Here is a 22,128-nt window from a genome sequence, read left to right on the forward strand (position 1 = left end):
AGGAAACTCAGGAAGAGTCAGCAATATTTAATCTGATTTGTTTCCTGGGAATGGGAGATATGGGGGACTTTTTCCCGCTTTGTGCCATAGTTCCAGGACTTGTTATTCTGATCTGGTTTCTTGTCATTTTACAGGAGGATTGTCCTGTGCTGAAGCTATTTATTTCTCTGCACTGTTTGGCCACTACGCTATAATTATCTTCCTTGTTGTATTAGCTTTGTAATCTTAACGTGGGGGGAAGGAGATTTGGAGATAATAACTGGCCTGCAGATAACTGGCCTGCAGCTTCTTAAATGATCATCCGTAGATTATGATTTCATAGAGAATTATCCAAAGAGCTGATTACCCTGGGTAGAGAGAAAGACAAATATATTCTATTTTCAGGCCACTCAGATAATGTTGTAATTCTGTTCGTAGCTGAGGCAACAAAGTACAGTTTACTAAGGATACTTTCTGGGTACAGATTTGTTCAGTAGTAGCAGGACTCGCAGCCTTAAGGGGAGGACGCAACAGGAGGCAAAGTAAAATATGTAAAATCAGGTGTAGTGTTATTTATTATGTGGTAGAACATTAAGAATGTAGAAAACAAACAAATCAATAAACTACATGACTACAGTAGGCCTAAGTCGTCGGCCTAACCAGTTATTACTGCCAATATAACTATCTCGGCACAGGTGTAGTCTACCAGGCTCTGACCAGCCTCCCTATGAACAATTCCAACACTGGCAAAAGATGAATAGCAGCACTTACACACAGAGTGAGTAGACTGGTGACCCTGTGACCACAAATACAGGCAACCTTTTGCTCTAGGACTCAACAGCTGAGTGGATCACGTGACTGGCTGGAGAAGATGCAGCAACACAAACGAAATAACAGCAATATGAAATGAGATTCAATGAAATTAAGACAACCTCTTCATGCTCCCCTACAAACCTCAACCACTCAGAGGATCAAATAGCAGATACATTACATTAAATAAAAGAAGGAAACAAACGTTTTCAACAATATAAACTGGAATAAGCGAACTGAAACCATGGAACTTAAACATGAAAGTGGGCTGTAAATTAACGTTAGGGCTTTAGGAAAGCGACATAATAAATACATAACTTGCAAATGGGGAAATAATAGTTTGAAGTTTCAATTTGAAGTGTTATTAGTTGTATGTATGGGATACACATGGTACGCAGCAGACCGGTAACATTCCCAGAACATTAACTAAGATTCCCATTAAGTTCTAGTTAGAATTAGATCTAAAATTAGGATGATAACATCGAAAACATGTATTATTTTATGTTTTATGTTCCCAAAACACAAAAACTGTCCAGTTGTGCTGACATGCAGATGATGTTTGTATCAGGGTGCAGAAAACATTTATTTGATGTTCCAAGAATGTTGACAGAATGTGTTTCATAAAACTTTCAATACGTGATGAAGAAGGGAAACACAGTGTTACAAGTACACAGCATATGAAGAGAATGGGAACATTTCAATAGCTCAGAAATTGTGTTCTGTATCCTGATGAACTAGATTTGACTGAAGACACCCCACAACACCACAGCTATCTAATAGAGGAGGGTTAATGATGTGAGTTCAAACCCGACATGTGCAGATTGTCAACATACTGTAGGAAGTGTAAGAGATATTGTTGTGTTTGTATGATTAAATGCAGTTCAAATGTCATATGAATGAAATTAACATACCACGTGTCTCTATTTAACCTACAATACAGTCCTCAAATGCAAATTGCCATTAAATCTGGAGAGAAGCAGAAAGGGGATGTATTCCAATCTGCCTTAAAGAGATAAACATTTGCATGCTGAGAATGTTGTGGTAATATTAGGCAAAACATAAATAGAACGTTTTCTAAATGTTCTGCAAATGTTCAGAGGAAAAATATACATTTTTATTTTATTTTTTTATTTCACCTTTATTTAACCAGGTAGGCCAGTTGAGAACAAGTTCTCATTTGCAACTGCGACCTGGCCAAGATAAAGCATAGCAGTGTGAGCAGACAACACAGAGTTACACATGGAATAAACAATTAACAAGTCAATAACACAGTAGAAAACAAAGGGGGGAGTCTATATACAATGTGTGCAAAAGGCATGAGGAGGTAGGCGAATAATTACAATTTCTCAGATTAACACTGGAGTGATAAATGATCAGATGGTCATGTACAGGTAGAGATATTGGTGTGCAAAAGAGCAAGTAAATAAATAAAAACAGTATGGGGATGAGGTAGGTGAAAATGGGTGGGCTATTTACCAATAGACTATGTACAGCAGCAGCGATCGGTTAGCTGCTCAGATAGCTTTTAAAGAATGACCAGGCATCCTCAACTGACGGGATGAGGTCAATGTCCTTCCAGGATACCTGGGCCAGGTCGATTAGAAAGGCCTGCTCACAGAAGTGTTTTAGGGAGCGTTTGACAGTGATGAGGGGTGGTCGTTTGACTGCGGCTCCGTAGCGGATACAGGCAATGAGGCAGTGATCGCTGAGATCCTGGTTGAAGACAGCGGAGGTGTATTTGGAGGGCCAGTTGGTCAGGATGACGTCTATGAGGGTGCCCTTGTTTACAGAGTTAGGGTTGTACCTGGTGGGTTCCTTGATGATTTGTGTGAGATTGAGGGCATCTAACTTAGATTGTAGGACTGGCGGGGTGTTAAGCATATCCCAGTTTAGGTCACCTAACAGAACAAACTCTGAGGCTAGATGGGGGGCGATCAATTCACAAATGGTGTCCAGGGCACAGCTGGGAGCTGAGGGGGTCGGTAGCAGGCGGCAACAGTGAGAGACTTATTTCTGGAGAGAGTAATTTTCAAAATTAGTAGTTCGAACTGTTTGGGTATGGACCTGGAAAGTATGACATTACTTTGCAGGCTATCTCTGCAGTAGACTGCAACTCCTCCCCCTTTAGCAGTTCTATCTTGACGGAAGATGTTATAGTTGGGTATGGAAATCTCTGAATTTTTGGTGGCCTTCCTGAGCCAGGATTCAGACACAGCAAGGACATCAGGGTTAGCAGAGTGTGCTAGAGCAGTGAGTAAAACAAACTTAGGGAGGAGGCTTCTGATGTTGACATGCATGAAACCAAGGCTTTTTCGATCACAGAAGTCAACAAATGAGGGTGCCTGGGGACATGCAGGGCCTTTACATTGCGTAAACATCAGTGGAATATTATGTTAAACCTACAGCAAATATGCTATCGATGTCATAAAATGTATTAATTCTTACAACATTAAGGGAATGTATTGCGCAACACAACATTTTGTGAATGTCATCACAACTCAGCATATTGACATTATAACGCTTGCAGAGCTGATGTTGATTCTGAGCTTCCTGGGCGTTAGAAAAATAAATACATCTTGCTCTCTTCTTTTCCTTCTTGTAGCCTGCTGACTTTGCTGATAACTTCTTTATTGAGAAAAATGTACTTACTGCGACTATGATAATGTGATTGTCTTACCTAGCTATCTTAAGATGAATGTAAGTCATCTATAACTAAGTCACTCCGGATAAGATCAACTGCTAAATTACAAAAATGTCAAATGTAGAAGGAAGTGAGTAAGTGAGTGTCCCCCTTAGCCAGCCTTATTATCCTCCATGGACCCTGTGCTGCATCTGTTTCACTTGCTTCATCTCGCTCCATCTCGCTCCATCTCTCTCAATCTCTCTTCATCTCTCCCCCTCTTTCCTTAACAAAAGCTTTGTACGTTGTATCCCCCCTCAGTCCTTAGTCCCCCCCTCATCCCTCATCCCTCTCTCCAGAACTAGATGTTGTGCTTCAGCTGAGCCTTCATCCATTATGGATGCTGTGTTTTAGGAGGCTGATCTGAGCGTGTCGATATAAATATCTCCTTTTGGATCCCAGCAGGACAGGAGAAGCCAGCATAAAGCAGCTAGGCCTCTCTCTGTGTCTACTTACTGTACAGTTACTGGAGCGGGATGTCCTTACTATTTGATGGCGAAAATAACAGAAGCTGCATGTGCCTGCAGTGCCGTCTTTAATTCACGAGGCAAGGCAGCAAGCTAAGGCAGTTATATTTCAATCAGCCATATCTGCACATCTTTATCCAACCTCAAGCACCCAATACTATATACTAGAAAACCTGTTTGCTTATACGGGTCTGGAGAAAGCATCTATTCCCTTAGACCACTCTCTTCCTCAGACTCTCTAGTACTGTCCTGTAACTATAATCAGGGACATCAAAGCCACAACAGAGGAACCCTACTACCCATTGTTGGGGTTAAGGAGCAGCATGTATCTCCTTTTATGTTGACCTGTTTCCTGCCAGGTGCCCTTCCTATCCTCCATCACAGGACATGCCAGTTGTGGCATAGCGCAGTATGTGGGAAGCCTGTTAGGCAGTTGCTGTTGGACTGATTGGCTATGCCTGGGAAAGTCAATGAAAGAGAAGAAGAGAGGGATGGGGGGTGGAAAGAGTGAGAGGCAGGAGAGTGAGAGACACACACACGGAGACAGAGGGGCAGAGAACAGAGACAGACTGGGCACACATCCACCACTTTATTAGTCTGGCACAGTGGAAATGTCTGCTGTTGGGGGACGACACCCTCGTCAGCAACACACACACACACACACCAAAGTGTGCTTCTGCTAGTGTCCAAATAGAAACAGAAGTCATACAGCTGAGATGATAGGTTTGGAGAGGAGAACTGAGCGAGGGGAATGTGGGGTGCAAGCAGATGTCTTCATCAGTCAGGGAACATCCCTCTTTAGATTATGAACATCCTGCATTCTCAATTTGAAGCAGGATATTTTATAACCCTTTGGTAAAACACCATGGAGAGACTTCCCACTGGGCACAGATGTCAGTTCAACGTCTAGTTTTGATTTACATTTGGTTGAGTTATCAACATAATGTGAATTCAATGTGAAATCAACAAAAAAATTCACCATGCAATTGGATTTAGGTAGACTAAATGCCCTTAAGTTGATGACTTTTTGCAAATCCAATCAACGATTCAACATCTTCACAATTTTTTTGGTTGAAATGACGTTGATTCAACCCGTTTTTGCCCAGTGGGTCTGCTCTTCACATGAAGAGATTGGGATGTGTTTACTAAGCAGCCTATGCACTCGTGCCAGCTAGGCTCTGAATCAGTTATGCCCATGGCCTTCATAACAGTGCTCTAAAAGCAAGTGAAGCGAAGGTGTAAAATGGAAATATCCCAACAGGCGTTTCTACTAATGCAGTAGGCTTGGGGATATGCTGCTTGAATATTTCTATCCACTATCTGATAGAAACCGTGACCCTCCAGTGCTGTTGCATATCCTCAGATATGTTTATGAAATGTAAAAGCAATGAAGAAGTAGACTCTGCTTCTTATCTGCCTTTTATCACAGAAGAGAGTTTGTGAAAAATGTATTTCATGTTTCATTGAACTGAAAGCAGTGCGTGGGAGTTAACAACAATTGAGAGTCTCAGTAATTGTTATAAGGACCATGTGGGAAAGTAATATGCAGCATATCCCTTCAAAGCTGTGCACGCTGGGAAAAATCTATTGTTGATTAGACCCAATGAAATCCCATTTCATCTCGTCTGTTTTTTAAACAGAGCCCTCTCTTACTCCTGTCTTTTTCTCAGAATCTCATTCCTTTCTCCTTTAATCTTTCAGGAGTCTGCTGTCTTTCTGAGCTCGAGGTGGGAGGCCATGTCTGAGTACCTGCAGGCCTGCTTGGGCTGACTCTAGACTTTCTGCCTGCTCCAGGGGGGTGAGAGAGAGAAGATAAACACCCCTGACCGGCTCTGGAGGAGCAGAAAAGAGGAGGCTTATATCCCACCTTTGTTCTCCCTAAGATGTCTCTCCACGGACCCACTCCCAACTCGCCCCAATCTGTTTAGTAACTCCACACCGTCTACATTCCCCAACAGCCGGGAGAGAGAATACCCCACAAGGAAGTGGATAGAGAGAGAGAGAGAGAGAGAGAGAGAGAGAGAGAGAGAGAGAGAGAGAGTCAGAGAGCTGAGAGAGAGAGACTGCAGCAGCAGCAGAGAGAGAGAGAGCAGAGAGAGAGAGAGAGAGAGAGAGAGAGAGAGAGAGAGAGAGAGAGAGAGAGAGAGAGAGAGAGAGAGAGAGAGAGAGAGAGAGGGCGAGAGAGAGAGAGAGAGAGAAAGCTAATTAGTATTACTGAGATGGTGTCAGAGCTGAAAGACATGAGAAGTGACTTCTGAAGAGAGTTCTGTTCTCTGAAGGATATTGCGGCTGACCTACAGGACATTTGTTTGTGGGTTTTTTTTCTTCATTTTTTCGAAGGGACTCAATTTAGTTGGATGCAGGTTTAGCTTAGCCTTCTGTCATGAATCTTCTGGGAAGCTGTATGAAGAGGGGGCAGACTGGCTGCCACAGAGGTGGTCTGGCTGGGCCCTGTCAGGTCCTGCTCTTGGCCTGCTGTATCCTGGTAGTCCTGGGGGCCAAGCCAAAGACACCTGGCCACAAACACCTCAACTCCATCCGCATAGATGGGGATATCTCTCTTGGTGGCCTCTTCCCGGTACACGCCAGAGGCAACGATGGTAAAGCCTGTGGGGAGCTGAAGAAGGAGAAGGGGATCCACAGACTGGAGGCCATGCTGTTTGCACTGGACCGCATCAACAACGACCATGAGCTGCTGCCCAACATCACTCTGGGTGCCAGGATCCTGGATACCTGTTCCCGGGACACCCACGCCCTGGAGCAGTCGCTCACCTTCGTCCAGGCTCTCATCGAGAAGGATGGGACGGACATCAAGTGCCTGAGCGGCGGGCCGCCCATCATCACCAAGCCTGAGAGGGTGGTGGGTGTCATCGGGGCCTCCGCCAGCTCTGTGTCGATCATGGTTGCCAATATCCTGCGGCTCTTCAGGGTAAGTGCCTTTCAGTTTACACTTTCTGGTTAATGGCTGTGAATGATGGTGGTGGCTATGAAAGTAGTTTCTCCCAACAGGCGTTTGTAGGCTGGCAGCACACTTGCGCTGAGATTACATACTCTACTATGAAAGCACTGTGACTGAGATCTGTGATGCAATTGGCTGAAGCATGTATAATTCTTTGTGATGGGTGTCAATAAAAGGTTATAGGTTGCTTTTTCTGGTAAAAAGGGTTTGCAAGTGTTTTCATGAAAGGAGAAAGGTTATATCTATTGTCCCATTTTCCAACAATATGGACATGTTGATGTGATAAAACAAGCAAAAACAATCACCGCTTTCTATATTAGTCTTTTTACCCCATGTCGTCTCTCTTAGGTGATATTACAAAGAACAAAAGCATGCTAGCTGTTACCATATACTGTACTTCCAGTCCAAAAAAAACCCTTTTCCTACAACCGAGAGACTAATTCTATGCAATCCTTATGCCTAGTTCTATGTAAAAAAAAAAAAAGAAATTATGTCTAGGTTAGCTAAGCTTACCTCTTTATCTGTTCAATTGTCATTTTAATGAATGATGCACTTTGATTATTTAAGAACTTTTATGCCTTGGGAGTTTAGTTACAACTGCAACACTGGTATATTGCATCATAACCCTAACTATGCTTCTATGTATCTCTGCTAAACTCTGGGTAAAATATTGAAAGGAATGTGAGTCTCTTTCAGTACATTTAGAAATTGCTTGCTTTTCGAAAGTCTAGCAACCTTGCCAGCTAAGATAGTTAGACAAACTATTCTAACTTGATTGATAGCATGAAATGGCTTGGTAGCTCGTTGGGAGGTTGGGAGATTGGGGACGTATCTAGATGGCTAGCTAAAGCCAACTTCATGAAATTGCTAGTGGCTAGTATTACAGGGAAACAACTAAACATGTTTATTCTATTTATTCATCAAGGAGGAATCAATAGGCTACATAGCTTGATCAAATCCATTTACAAACATACGTCCTGCGAGTCCTGCCCATCACCGGAAGATCAAATCAAATCAAACGCTGTGTGTGTCACTCAACACCCTCTCCTCCTCCACTGACGATACTGTCAACACTCACTAGAATATTTAAGGTCCTGCCTAGCATATTTTTGCTCTGTGGTGCACCTTGGAAGGAACCACTGACTAGGAAGGATAGGGGAGGTACTCTCTTGCCTGGTAAAGTCAGTGTGCCACCGCTGCAAAATACAGCTGACAGATCTTTTTTATAAATAATTATGATAAAATGTGGTTAAGTTTAGTAATTAATTTAACATCCGAAAATGTTTGAAACAGGACAAATCTGAGGGGGCATGTGCCCTTGTGCCCCCCATATGGGCATGACGCCTCTGTTTACCAGTGCCATGCTCACATCATGCTGGCATCCCTCAGCCTGCCTGGCGCTGGATCACGTCACTATAATTAGCTCCATATAAGGACTCCTCCGCAGATAGATACTTCTCCTGTTTCTAATGATTTCAAGAGCTTGACCTGATATCTTTCATCTGCACAACCTATGTTTTTTCCCCCTTTCATCCAGGAATGAGTGTGTGTTCTTCAGATGATTGGAGGATGGTGGTGAGAAGGTTGATCAAAGTGGGAGGCAGTCTACAGAAAGATGTTTGGAGAAGATTGCACTGGTTTCTAATTCAGTGCAATTATGAAGGGCTGATGGCCAAGTAGTACACAGCTTAGTGCAGGTCACTAGGTGAGCTCTGAATAAAGATATAGTCTGTACACTTCCTTTACAATTCGATATAGGTCAGAGAGCCTTTACTGACTGTTTCTAGCTCCACATGGACACTTGCAGGTTTTTGCACTTGAAAATGCACTTTATTAATTTTAAAACTAGAAACTAAGTGAGCTTCTCAGCACTTGCAGTCTAGCTGAGGATAGGGCTGTCCCAGCCTCACATACTGAAAGCTATACCCAAGAAACTCTTGGTGAGTCAACTATTTACCGTACATGGGTTAGGGGATCTGACTCATCCATTATTTGCTTGGTTTGAACACGCAAGGCAAGCTCAACAGTTACATATCAATGTGGTTTTACAACCCTTCTTATTGCTGTTCTTTTCCATGTCCTTTATGAGCCTAAGGGTAGTGGCCATAACACACTGCATGCGTGCTGTTGTTGTCAGAATGCTTCTTTCTTTCTTCCCTACTTCCCTCTCCCAGTCTTAAAGTGGCTGAGGCTCGGTAAAGTGTTAACTCAGCACTCCCGAGCAGTAGGCAGGATCCCGTCCCTATTGTGCTGCATGAATATTTTACTTCCAGATTACGTAATGACCGCCTAGGGATCCAGTTGGGGTTTGAAAGCTCCCTCCCTCCATGGTTGGCCCTGTCTGCTCATGCTCAGTGATGTTCTCATCAGTTGGGTCTTTTACTGCAACATAAGCAGGAGAAAAGTGTGCTAGCGCCCAGGCTAATTAGCACAGGGCTGGTTTTGACGCTGTAGCGAATGCATTTGATTACCCAGTCATGATGAAGCTGGCTTTAGTTAGGTTCTAGCTTTGTGATCATCTCTTGGAGATGCGTTTCTGGCTTCGTGCATATCATCTTTTCTCTCGGTCATGTGTAGGCTACTGTATCAGCACTGTAACTGTTACAATGTACATGGGCAGTCATGATTGTGGGTTATGTTGTGTTGCTGGGACAAGCATATGTTCTCAGAGAAGGAAAGGGGCGCTTCAGCCACCTCCACTCAGGTGTACAGTCTGCTACCGCACAAACAGCCTACACACGTGTCTACCTCTGCCTTCTAAGCAGAAGGGAGGATGCCTTCAGAGATGAGATGGGAGGAAGGTGAGAGGAGTTCAGAGGAGAAGACAGGGGACCCTGAAAAGGTAGCTGTAAGAGGAGGGTTAACTAGCCGTCTGTTGTGCTGTCTGTGAAGCAGAGAGACCTTGCGGCCCTTTCTCTTCCCTCATTAGAGACAGAGATGGGACACCCTCAGGCGCTGTACCTTCCTCCTCTCAGCATCTCAACATGTTGACACCGTTCACTCTAGATTACCGCAGGAACCATCATGGGTTGTAAAAGACAAAAATAAATACATTTAGAATATGTGATGAAAGGATGACTCTGCTCTGTGTGCAGGACTCCTCTACATTGCTGTGCAGACTTTTACAGGGAATTTTACAAAGATCTTGCTGTAGGGAATGTGTGGAATCAGAATGATTTTCAATGATATGTCTTTGAGAATTTTTGGGTCAAGACAGTAGCTGAGAATTTGGCAAAACTAGACTGAATGAAGATGAATACTGAAGCACAACTACACCACAGCTAGTTTGGCTTGTGTAGTGAGTAGTATTCATTAGCTACACTCTCAGTAGCTACCTCAGTAGCCAGTAGCTCTCTTTATCACCCCGAGACAGGCCTCCCAAGGTGTGCCCTGTCACCTTCACGGATCCTCAGCGTCGTAGCTCTGTGGCAATTCAGGAGAGAAGCCTGGCCAGGAGAACTGATTCTGACTAAGTGAAAAACTATTCTGAAGTGTAATTTGGTGCAGCCACACTACATCAGGTCATTCAAGCCAACCATTCCATCCCTTTACCCGCCCATCTATGCCCAATAATTCCAAAAAAGGGAACTCTCTACTCGCCTGTGACTTTCAAAATCCTGTGCAAGCAAAGCAAACAAGGGAAGCAAACCAAAAGGCTCAAAAGACTTGCAAGGAATTGTTTTCTGAGGGTTTACAGGCCAGTGGTTATGCCAGGGTTTTATCCATGCCACTCAACAGGACTTTTACAATTGGGGCAGACCTGATCCTTGCAGCTGTCTTTCTCACTGTTCATTGCGGCTGTTCCCACTCATGCAGAGCTCCTGCCACAGCGGAGCAGCTCCTTCAGTCAGGATTAGTTTAGACTCAAGTCGCTTAACCGACCCTGGCCCCAGTTGCCAATTCCCAGTACAGCCATAAGAGATGCGTGCCCGGAAACATGCCTCCTAGTTTTGCTCTGTTTTATCTTCATCTATCCGAGTCCCACCACAGAAAGCTGGAACACCAGCTGTAATGGCGAAGAGGCACGATGCAGTGGTCTCCACATGTGTGCTGGTCGCTGGGGTTCACTCATAAATTTCTGGCATTTCATTAGTGTAAGTCTGCAGGTCTACGGAGGAAACGTGGCATGGTGGGGAGGGGAGGATGTTGTTAGTTTTTTTTTAAGCGGATGGTTTAATTTTCTGGGTCTGTTCCTCTTCATGAGAGAGGTAATTGAAATGATTCACTACACGTCTGTAAAGACTAACACCTTCAGCACTGGTTTTAACAGCAAAGGAGATATATAGTGCTTTGGTAGACACACAGGACAAGCTACAACTGTGATAACAGCTCCAATGTTGTAACCTTCAGCATAGTCATGGACAATTCCACCCCATTATACATTTTTTACTTTAAAATGTATGCCAAACAAAAACAATGATTGCAAAGTTAAACAAACAATACAAATCTATGCACATAAAAACATATTTAATTAATGAACAGTGCATCTGCACTGTTTTTCCAGTAGATTTATTTTTGTAAAAATGTCAGTAGACGTTGTTGAAAGTCATCCTTGTGCATAGAGCTGTATGGTTAGTTTAACTTAGCAATCATTTAAAAGTGAAAAATCGGAGTCTCAGCATCACTCTGTTATGGTGGAATAGCCCTGATTTTACATTGTGTATTCTCAGGGCATAATACCTACATCCATTTATTCTTTAGCACATTCGACATACAACATGAATAATGTACAACACTGTGTGTTTATCGAATAACCTCATACCCTTCCCCTTGTGAAAAGACAGGATTGTTTTGGAGAAAATCCAGTGTTACAATCATGCTATTAATATACTGCGTTTTCTCCCATTACTGTACATGGCTTCTTCAACTCTTCTTGAAGTTCACTCTTTGAATTTATGACACTGTAAATTATCAGTAAATCTTTTGATTTAACTCAGTTACAATTCATTTACTGACAATTTACAGTGCCACAAATTCAAAGAGTGAGTTTCAAGAACTTCTCAATACTATTGATGCCATCTGATACATTGTGAGCATGTCTCAGAGCTGCCACTACTGCTTTCCCCCTGTCTCCAAATCTAACACCACTAAGCCTAGGTATTACCCTGTTCAGGTTTTCCTATAACTCTTTAAACAGCCACATCTCCAAAACAGAGCCCAGCTATCCCACAGTTCCCTCGAAAATAACTCAGGATTAGTGGCTTGCAGCTGCCCCCCCCCTCCCCCCTGGGGACCTGCTGGACCTGCTGCCTGGATATGCATCACATATAGATGTTTTGTTGTACAGATGGAGAGACAGACCAGACGGTTGTTGGTAGGTGAAATATATTTGAATTAATGTGATCGATGACTGTTAGAGTCTTGGAGTGGTGACATTTTAATGGAGAAGGGACCCGTGTTGGGGTTGCTACAACAACAAAAAAGGTAATATATTACCTATTACTTATTTTAACAGTAACAAATTACTTTACTTCCTGGGGAAAGTATTTAGTTACACTACTCGTTATATTACTTTTGCATTAGACCTCAAAATGTTGTGCTCATTGTAAACAATGTCAACGTTACACTAGGTAAGCCTATTCACCAACACAACTAGCCTCCATACCCAACTACAAGCTTGTTAAGCTCTCCCTGGGTTACAGATTTTCCCCCTGAACCATTAAAATCAAGCTTTGGTTGCTTGTATGAGGTAGGCCTACAGTCATCTTCAGCAGCAGTGGTCAGGCCTCGGGGTCTTTCGCTATGAGTTTTGTCTTGGCTTCGAGCAGTGGAGAGGTGTTTTTTACCTGGGCACAGTTTACATTTTACAACTATATTCTTGTCATTTTGTTCTCCTACCAAATCAATGTAATGGGAATACTTCCACGCTGAGAAACTCTATGCTTTAGATGCTTCTGCCATTTTTCATCTCCCTCACTAAAGCAGTGAGTAGTAGTGCATGCGTGCTTTAACAGGAACTTGGTGAGAGGACATCAGACTCAAGACGAAAACAATTACAATCTGTGGCGGGGGGATTTTTTTATATTGCGTCAACAGAGGGGGAATAATAATCATAACAAATCTTTTATTTGGATCAATAAATGTAATAGGAATAGAATGATAAAAAAGTAACAAACTATCTTTGATCAGTAACTGTAATATTTCTCGAATTGGAACAGCACTCCGTTATATTACTTGTTACCGCAAAAAGTAATATTATTACTGTAATCCGTTACTTTGTAATGCGTTACCCCCAACACTGCAAGTATTACATCAGAGTGACGGTATCAGCTAATATGCTATATTGACATACTCTCTGTTTTAATACCTGCACACATTCAGACATTGCCTGAATTATTAATGTAAAAACATAACCACTAACAAATGTAAATGCACTGCAATTTTTGCATATTGAGGGTCAACTTGTGTTGATCTAAGATTTTCTATGTCTGTTCAATTCCCTCCTGTGCCATCCCGTGTCCTCTACCTAGCCTGAAGCAGTGACAGAGATGGTGCATACAGGATTTACCCAAGTGTTTTATCCTAAAGGCTCAGACTTTCCTGTTTACATCTACGTGGGCCGGGACCCGTGTCTCACTGGACCATGGCTCCGGTGGACATGCTCTCACCTGGAGCCTAATCCAGGCCACTGGTACTTTTCAGCGAACCTTTACATAACAATGGCTAACCGTGAACTTTAACACCTTCTCACAAAGGAACTGTTTTGATTATGCAGTTGATTCTGCTCTTCACAAGTCCTCACTGTCAGCCCTAGCTATGGGAACAGAATTTCCCTAGGATAACATAACGTTTTATACACTAGACTAGTGTGAGTTTGGGCTCCCCCAGGCTACCGTAAGAAGCTTGGACATCATCCAGTCTATGAGCACATCGGACAACATGGTAGCTAGCTTTTATGAATCATCTACCCTCCATCACACAGAGGAATTCTCTCTCTCTCTCTTCTCTGAGGCAGTCATGATGTTCCGTTACAAATGACCATTTGAACATCAGATAACTAGGACACAGAAAATGAATTCAAAAGTTTGAAGATTTATCTGCTTTGTATTACATTAGTGCATTAGTGACCTTCAGCATACACAATGTGTTAAATTGTTTTGTAAAGTTTCACAAATGTTGTCTTGAAACTAAATGCTGAGATATAGTAACGGTATTACATTTTCATGGTATTTCTGATATTACATCATAATAGAGAACAATGTCAGGACAGAACAAATGGAAGGGCATAAACATTAAGACACGCACCCGTTCAAAACAGACAGTCAGAGAAGGATTACTTCCTTTTACTGGCTAATGATCTCTTCCCAGACCTCTTTCAGTCAGTAAAAGAGACAAAGCCTCTAATAAATCCCTACACAGAACACAGACTCTGGGCTTGTGTTGTACTCCTATGTTATTTGTATTATTTGTCCCATACAATTATTAAAAATCAAGCTGTGAGGACCCCCTCCCATACAAACACAACACACCTCGTAGGTATTGAACCTGGGGCTGGGAACTGTTGTGACAGCATACTCTGTTTCCTGAAATTGTACCCTCGTCTTTTTCCTGCTGTTGAAAGGCAATGTTTGAAGCTACACGATGGAAGGAAAGTTGGTCCATATTGGCATTGATTTCACACATGGTTGAGGCAGTGACAGTTAAATTAAGATAAATGTACCAAAATGCTTTTTTTTTTGGTCTCATCTGGGCTCTTGCAGACAATAGTTGAGAAGTTTGAAAAAAGGCGTCTGTATCCACTATGTCCCTGACCTAGAATGCCACCATACTCACTGTGTCGGACGAGGATCCATTCATGCAAGAGCACCAGTATGGTAGCCTGAAATAACACGGTACCTGGTTTTGGCTTTCTATAAACACTGCAACACAAAGCATAGACCACTAGGAAATAACAAAGAATTCAGCTGATTACAGTGCAGTACATGAGTTTTTGCTAGGATTGTGCCCTGTCAAGCTGTAGCTGTACTTATTTAATCAGACCACAGCACTTGCCCAGCTAAGGGGTTTGTTGTCAAGCGTTTCTCAGTTAAGTGGGCCTGAAAATATGCTAAACATTTCTTGGAGGCTGCTAGGTAGGTCATGTGTGAAATCTTGTTCCTAAGAAACTCTGTTTTATGTCTTTTCAACTTTGACCCTGTAGTGGTGTGGCATGCCCTGAGGTGGTTTATTGTAGTCAGGTCTACTTTATTCACTGTACCTTTATTTGACTCACATACAGGAATAGATCATCTGATCTGATAGTTATTGTGATCACTCTATGGCTTGCTCTGAAATGGCACCCTATTCCATATTGTGCACTATACGTTTCACCAGAGCTCTATGCAGGCTTTGCTAAAAAGTAGCGCACTATGTAGGGAATAGGGTGCCATTTCAGACGCACACTATGGGTTGGGTAATTATGAATGGAAGGTCTTCAAGTATATCCAGCGACAGTGGTGAAAGGATATTGTATGTGCAGTAAGATAAATGGTTATCTACAGGTTGACTGCCTACTGCATGGGAACTGTCTGTACCTTACTGCCACAAGATCTCAATCATAATGGAGTAGCTCTGGGCAGCTCTGTCCCCTCAGATAGCCTGCTCCAATCAACAGACCCTTTCACCTTTGAGACGATCGATCAAACCTTTACATTCCCCTCCAGATCTAGTGCTCTAAACATTCGGAATCCCTCTTTTCTGTGTTTGCTGTCACTGCTCCAGCTGTGGAAAGGCCATTAGAGGAAGGTGAAGTGAGTGTGTGGCCGGCTGGATATGTCAGCCCAGTAGTCCTAGGGTCATCCTCAAGGACACTGCAGCTCCTCAGCCCTGCTTTTAATGATTTAATATGCCAGGTTGACATGTTGGCCAGTCCTCTCCTCTCTATAGACCAAGGCACGCTCCACAGGCTCAGAACCACAGAAATGCACTGTCTAGTGTCATTGGCAGCTGTCCTAAACACAGTAACTGATGAGATATATTCGCAATGCCAATTAAGGGTCAGTTTAATCATTGCAGAAGGGTTACAATTAATTTGACTGTTCAGGGTTTTCTAAATCAGGTAGATTGTTTCCAGGTGTTCAAAGATGGCAAGCTTCTGTCTTCTGTTTGACCCCAGATTTACTCCTAAGTCTTTTTAATTATATGGCAGAGGCTAGAGCACACCAGATCAAGCCAAATGTTTCCATTGACCTCTGCTAGAGCTCGACTGTACAGTAAGTCCAGGGCCTAACATTGCAGAAAGGAAAGCACAGGCAATCTAAAGAAGCAATGTACTTCTAACCACTTCCAAAGTCAAACAAAAGGTATTTTAATAACCCATTGAATCTCAGTCTTATTTATTAAAATGCTTGGGCAAAGTATTACATTTATACCTGACAACCCTTAAATTAAGTTTTATTTAGGATAGACCAATTGTTACATGCCACTCCTGTTAAACATGCTGATATTTTGTGTTTCCAGAAAATAACATAAAATTAGTGACACTTGAAACACTTTATTGCGATTAGACAAGTTCTAAGAACAACTTGAGGATGGGAGAAAACCCCTCTGATCAGATACGTTGTTATCTGAATCTTAGGGGGATTTGGTGATAATCTTGTTAATGCCATCTCAGTTCTCCCCAGAGTTTCTGTGTGAATAGCAAAGGCATGAGTCATTTTCCAGAGAAAATATGAAAATATTGTCACGCCCTGATCTGTTTCACATGTCCTTGTTATTGTCTCCACCGCCTCCAGGTGTCGCCTGTTTTACCCAGTGTATTTATCCCTGTGTTTCCTGTCTCTCGGTGCCAGTTTGTCTTGTATGTTCCAAGTCAAACAGAGTTTTTTCACCATACTCCTGCCTTTGCTATATTCCTTTTTCTAGTCCTCCCGGCTTTGACCCTTGCCTGTTCTGGACTCTGTACTCACCTGCCTGACCATTCTGCCTGCCTTGACCTCGAGCCTGACTGCCACCTGCACTCTGAACTGGTTTTGACCTTTTGCCTGTCCACAACAATTCTCTTGCCTACTCCTTTTTGGATTATTATACATCTTTAACTCCAACCATCTGCCTCCTGTGTCCTCATCTGGGTCTCATCTTGTGTCATGATAGTATGAACTGGCCATGACAGACCCAGCAGACTTGGACCAGCTTCGCCACACTGTCTCCCGGCAGGGAGTCACCATTAGGAGACATGAGGAGTTGTTACAGGACCTTCTGGAAGGGCTTCGTTCTCTGACAGAACGCCACGACCAAGGGTTTAAGGCTACTATGGAGCTAATTAAGGAGTTAACTCATAGGCTATCTACCATCCCTTAGAGACACCAACTTCCCAGTGCATGTTTTTCCTTTTAGTGGTGAGTTGGTACAGCCTACCCTTGTTCCCCTAGTTCCCCTAGCGATATTCTGGAGAGCCTGGTACCTGTCGGGGCTCCCTTTCTCAGTGCTCGCTTATTTTTGAGCTACAGCCATCTTCGTTCCCTTCGTACCGATTGAAGATAGCGTATTACGTATTATTATTACGCTAATGTGGGGAAGAGCGCTCTCTTAGGCCACCTCTGTTTGGGAGCAGCAATCCACCCTTTGTTGTCATCTGGAGGAATTCATGGCGGAGGCGAAGAAGGTATTCGAGTCTCTGGTATCCGGGAGAGAGGCGGCCAGTAAACTTCTTGATTTACGGCAAAACTCCCATAGTGTGGCAGACTATGTGGTTGATTTTTCGCACGTTGTCCGCCGATAGTGCCTGGAATCTGGAGTCTCTCTTCGATACCTTTCTTCATGGATTATCCGAGGTGGTAAAAGATGAGCTGCTCGGGAATTGCTGGTGGATCTCGACTCCCTCATCGCCCTAACCATTAAAATTGATGGACGCTTATTAAGGAAACGCAGGAGTGAGAGGAGGTCTGGCCTCGGGCACACTCGTTCACCCGCTATGGCTCAGTCACCTTCGAAGGAATCCGGAAGTTCACAAAGGCAGTTTTCCCAAGAGGATCCGAAGCCACCTGAGCTCGCTCGTCAATTATCAATGATGGGTGAGTTGGATTCTTCTGAGCCTATGCAATTGGGAAGAGTTAGGATATCGGTTGGGGAACGCTCACGTAGGCTGAATTCCAACTGATGTCTATACTGTGGAGGGGCAGTTTCCTAACCTGCCCTGTTAGGAAACCCTTGTCTTTGGTGGATACAAGTACTTTGGTGAGCCAGACTGGGAGTTCCCTAATTCCCATCACCCGTACACTTTTCTTTGTGCTTGTGCTGTGGGGAGGCCAATCTAAGTCTCTCTGAGTGCTTATTGACTCTGGGGCAGATTCAAGTTTTATGGATGCTACTATTGCTTCTGAGCTAGGTATTTCCATTCTACCTCTCTTGGTTCCCATGGATGCCAGGGCACTGGACGGCCGCTCAATAGGTGGAGTCACCCATTGTTCTGTGCCCATTCAAATATGGTTTCCGGTAACCACAGTGAGACAATACAGTTCCTCCTCATTGAATCTCCCCATATTCCTGTTGTCTTGGGGTTTTCCTGGCTCCATAACATAACCCTGTTATTGACTGGACCACAAGCTCCATCATGGGTTGGAGCCCATTTTGCCATTCCCACTGTCTTTAAGCAGCACAGCCTTCCCCCAGACGTCTTCCTCAGGACGTAAGCAAGGCTTTGGATGTTTCTGTCATTCCCACTGAGTATCATGACCTACTTGAAGTTTTTAGTAAGGCACGTGCAACTTCCTTACCCCCGCACCGTCCTTATGATTGTGCCATTGATCTTATCCCAGGCACCACACCACCACGAGGTCGGCTATATTTTCTCTCCGGGCTAGAGACCAAGGCTATGGAGGAGTACATAGAGGAGTCTCTGGCTACTGGGGCCGTCTGTCTGTCTGCATCTCCTGCCGGCGCAGGGTTTTTCTTTGTGGAGAAGAAGGACAAGACTCTGCTTCTGTGCATTGACTAACTGGGACTGAATTACATTACTGTAAAAAATCGTTACCCCTTACCACTCCTCTCCTCAGCTTTTGAACTTCTCCAGGGGACCAACATTTTTCCAAGTTGGAACTTCAGAATGCTTACCACATGGTTCAGATTCGTGAAGGGGATGAGTGGAAGACAGCCTTCAACACAGCCAGTGGACATTATGAGTATCCGGTCATACCGACTCACCAACACCCCTGCAGTTTTTCAGGATTTGGTAAATTATGTGCTCCGGGACATGCTCAACAGTTTTGTGTTCGTCTACCTTGGCGACATCCTGTTTTACCCCCCGGTCTGCCCAAGAACATATTCTTCACGTCAGGCAGGTCATTCAGCGCCTCCTGGAGAACCAACTGTTCATGAAAGCCGAGAAGTGTGAGGTCCACCTCTCTACAAACACTTTTCTGGGATATGTCATTGCTGAGAGTAATGTTCAGATGGATCCTGGAAAGGCGAAAGCAGTGGTGGAATGGCCTCAACCTACATCCAGGGTGCAGTTGCAACGTTTCCTAGGATTTTCAAACTTCTACCTCTGTTTAATTCGGGGTTCCAGCACCCTGGCGGCCCCCCTCTCGGCTCTCACTTCTCCCAAAGTCTTCGTGGACCTGAAGCATCGGTTCACAACAGCACCCATCCTCATCCATCCGGACCTGCCGCCTTAATTTGTGATTGAGGTGGATGCATCTGATGTTGGAGTGGGGGCCGTCCTGTCCCATCTTGACTCCTGGCGGTCAAGATGGCGTTGGAAGAGTGGAGGCACTGGCTGGAAGGAGCAGATCAGCCATTCTTGGTCTGGACCAACCATAATAATTTTGAATATCTTCATACAGCCAAGCGCTTTAACTCTAGGCAGGCCGAGTGGGCTCTGTTTACCAGATTCAGCTTCACCATTTCCTAATGCCCAGGGTCCAAAAATGTGAAGCCTGATGCTCTCTCTCGCCTATACAGTTCCTCTGCCATACCCTCGGTCACCGAAACCATTCTCTCGAAACCATTCTCCCTACCTCATGCCTAGCAGCCACTGTGGATTGGAGTATTGAAGTTCGCACAATGATCCCAGCCTGGACCTGAAGGGGGCCCGGCCAACCGGCTGTTTGTCCCCAACTCAGTCTGGTCCCGGGTCCTGGAATGGGCTCATTCTTCCAGGCTAACCTGTCATCCTGGTTCCCGCCTTGCCCTAGCCTTCCTTCGACAACGTTTCCGGTGGCCCACAATGGTTCCTGACGTCTCTGCCTTCGTCGTCGCATGCATGTTGTGCGCCCAGAACAAGACTCCAAGGCAAGCTCCTTCTGGCCTTGTTCAGGCACTACTGGTCCCTCATCGTCCCTGGTCCCATATCTCTTTGGACATTTTCATTGGGCTTCCCCCGTCTGATGGCAACACCGTCATTCTGACAGTGGTGGATCGGTTTTCTAAGGCCGCTCATTTCATCCCTCTCCCTAAACTACCCTCTGCCAAGGAAACGGCCCAGCTCATGGTGCAGCAATCTTCTGCATCAATGGTCTCCTGGTGGATATGGTTTCCGGCCGGGGTCCTCAATTCGGAGCGAGCTAATCAGGACCTGGAGACCACCTTAAGATGCCTGGTCTCAACCAACCCCACTACCTGGAGCCGTCAACTGGTCTGGGTGGAGTATGCCCGGAACACCCTTCCCTGTTCTGCAATGGGACTCTCCCCTTTCGAGTGCTCCATGGGGTATCAGCCTCCACTGTTCCGGAACAAGAGCAGGAGGTCAGCGTACCCTCGGCCCAGATGTTTGTCCGGCGCTGTCGACGTACCTGGAGAAGGACCAGGGTGGCTATTCTCAAGACCAACTCCATGTATCGTCGACAAGCGGACCGTCGCCAGAGGGTATCGCTTTCCACTCGGGATTTGCCACTTCGGGTAGAGTCCCTCAAGCTGTCTCCCCATTTCATTGGTCCTTTTCCTGTCTCCAGAGTCCTGAGATCCACTGCTGTCCATCTTGTGTTACCCCGTACCCTCCGTATTCACCCTACCTTCCATGTGTCTCGGATTAAGCCCGTGTCTCACAGTCCTTTGTCTTCTGTTTCCAGGCCCATCCCTCCCCCCAGGTCATCGATGGCCAGACAGCGTATACGGTGAGTCGCCTCCTGAGAGTTCGACCACGGGGCAGGGGTTTCCAGTACCTGGTTGATTGGGAGGGTTATGGCCCGTTGGAGAGGTGCTGGGTCCCTGCTAAAGACATCCTGGACCCGGCCCTCATCGCTGATTTTCACTGCCGACACCCCGTTCAGCCAGGTATGCGCCCAGGTAGGACCAGGTGGCGCCCCTGGGGCCGGCAGGGGGGTGTTCTGTTTCACCTGTCCTTGTTATTGCCTCTACCCCCTCCAGGTTCACTTGTTTTTAAAAATATTTTCCCCAGTGTATTTATCTCTGTGTTTCCTGTCTCTGTGCCAGTTCGTCTTGTATTTCCAAGTCAACCAGCGTTTTCCTGTTCTCCTGCTTTTTGCATTCTCCTTTTTCTAGTCCTCCCAGTTTTGACCCTTGCCTGTTCTGGACTCTGTACCCACCTGCCTGACCATTCTGCCTGCCTTGACCTCGAGCCTGTCTTCCACTCTGTACCTCCTGGACTCTGAACTGGTTTTGACCTTTTGCTGTCCACAACCATTATCTTGCCTACTCCTTTTTGGATGATTAAACATCTTAAATTCCAACCATCTGCCTCCTGTGTCTGCATCTGGGTCTCGCCTTGTGTAATGATAAATATACAGTATTTGTGAAAGACGTAGCTGACAAAATGGTAAGCTATTGCTTTTTAAAATGAAAACAGTTTCCAATAGTGGAAAGTACCTGTAGGTAAAGGTCAACAGTATTTGCAGTATTTCATCAACTTTTATTAAACAAAACCAACCAACACCCAACAGAAAGAATCAATGTGTCTTTATAGCAATATAGCCGTAGAAGAGGATGCTGTTTGAGGAGGTCACTGAATTACCCTCTAGAGTTTGCGATGTAAGCGATGTTACGACATCTGGTAAAACAATAACAATATTTCTGACTTGATGTTATAAGTAGCATTGTACATGTATTTAATGCAGCTCTCACAGAGAAATTGCTATGTCTTTTCCGTTATGCAGTGCATCTGGACCATTTGGAGGGGTAATTTGATTATCTGACATGAATTCAGTAAAATACAGCAGATATCAGAGTCACAGGGCAAACATGAGAGGCGTTATAATCCTCTTTGAATGGCACTTTAAAACCAGATTGAAAAACGCTTAAGCTTTACAGTGATGCTTGCACAGTGGGACACTGTTGCCCTTCTAGCTCTTTCTCAAGTG

At 44.4% G+C, this 22,128-nt stretch overlaps 1 protein-coding gene across 1 annotated transcript in view; it reads left to right on the forward strand.

Moving 5' to 3' along the window:
* The first annotated feature begins 6,114 nt into the window (after positions 1-6,114).
* LOC121839690 (metabotropic glutamate receptor 4-like) overlaps positions 6,115-22,128 on the forward strand; it is a 185,059-nt gene continuing 169,045 nt past the window's right edge. Inside the window, exon 1 of the mRNA XM_042299923.1 lies at positions 6,115-6,865. Coding sequence (XP_042155857.1) covers positions 6,320-6,865 — 546 coding nt within the window. The 5' untranslated portion in view covers positions 6,115-6,319. The remainder of the gene's footprint in view (positions 6,866-22,128) is intronic.

Source organism: Oncorhynchus tshawytscha, linkage group LG16, assembly GCF_018296145.1.
Source record: "Oncorhynchus tshawytscha isolate Ot180627B linkage group LG16, Otsh_v2.0, whole genome shotgun sequence".
NCBI lineage: Eukaryota > Metazoa > Chordata > Actinopteri > Salmoniformes > Salmonidae > Oncorhynchus > Oncorhynchus tshawytscha.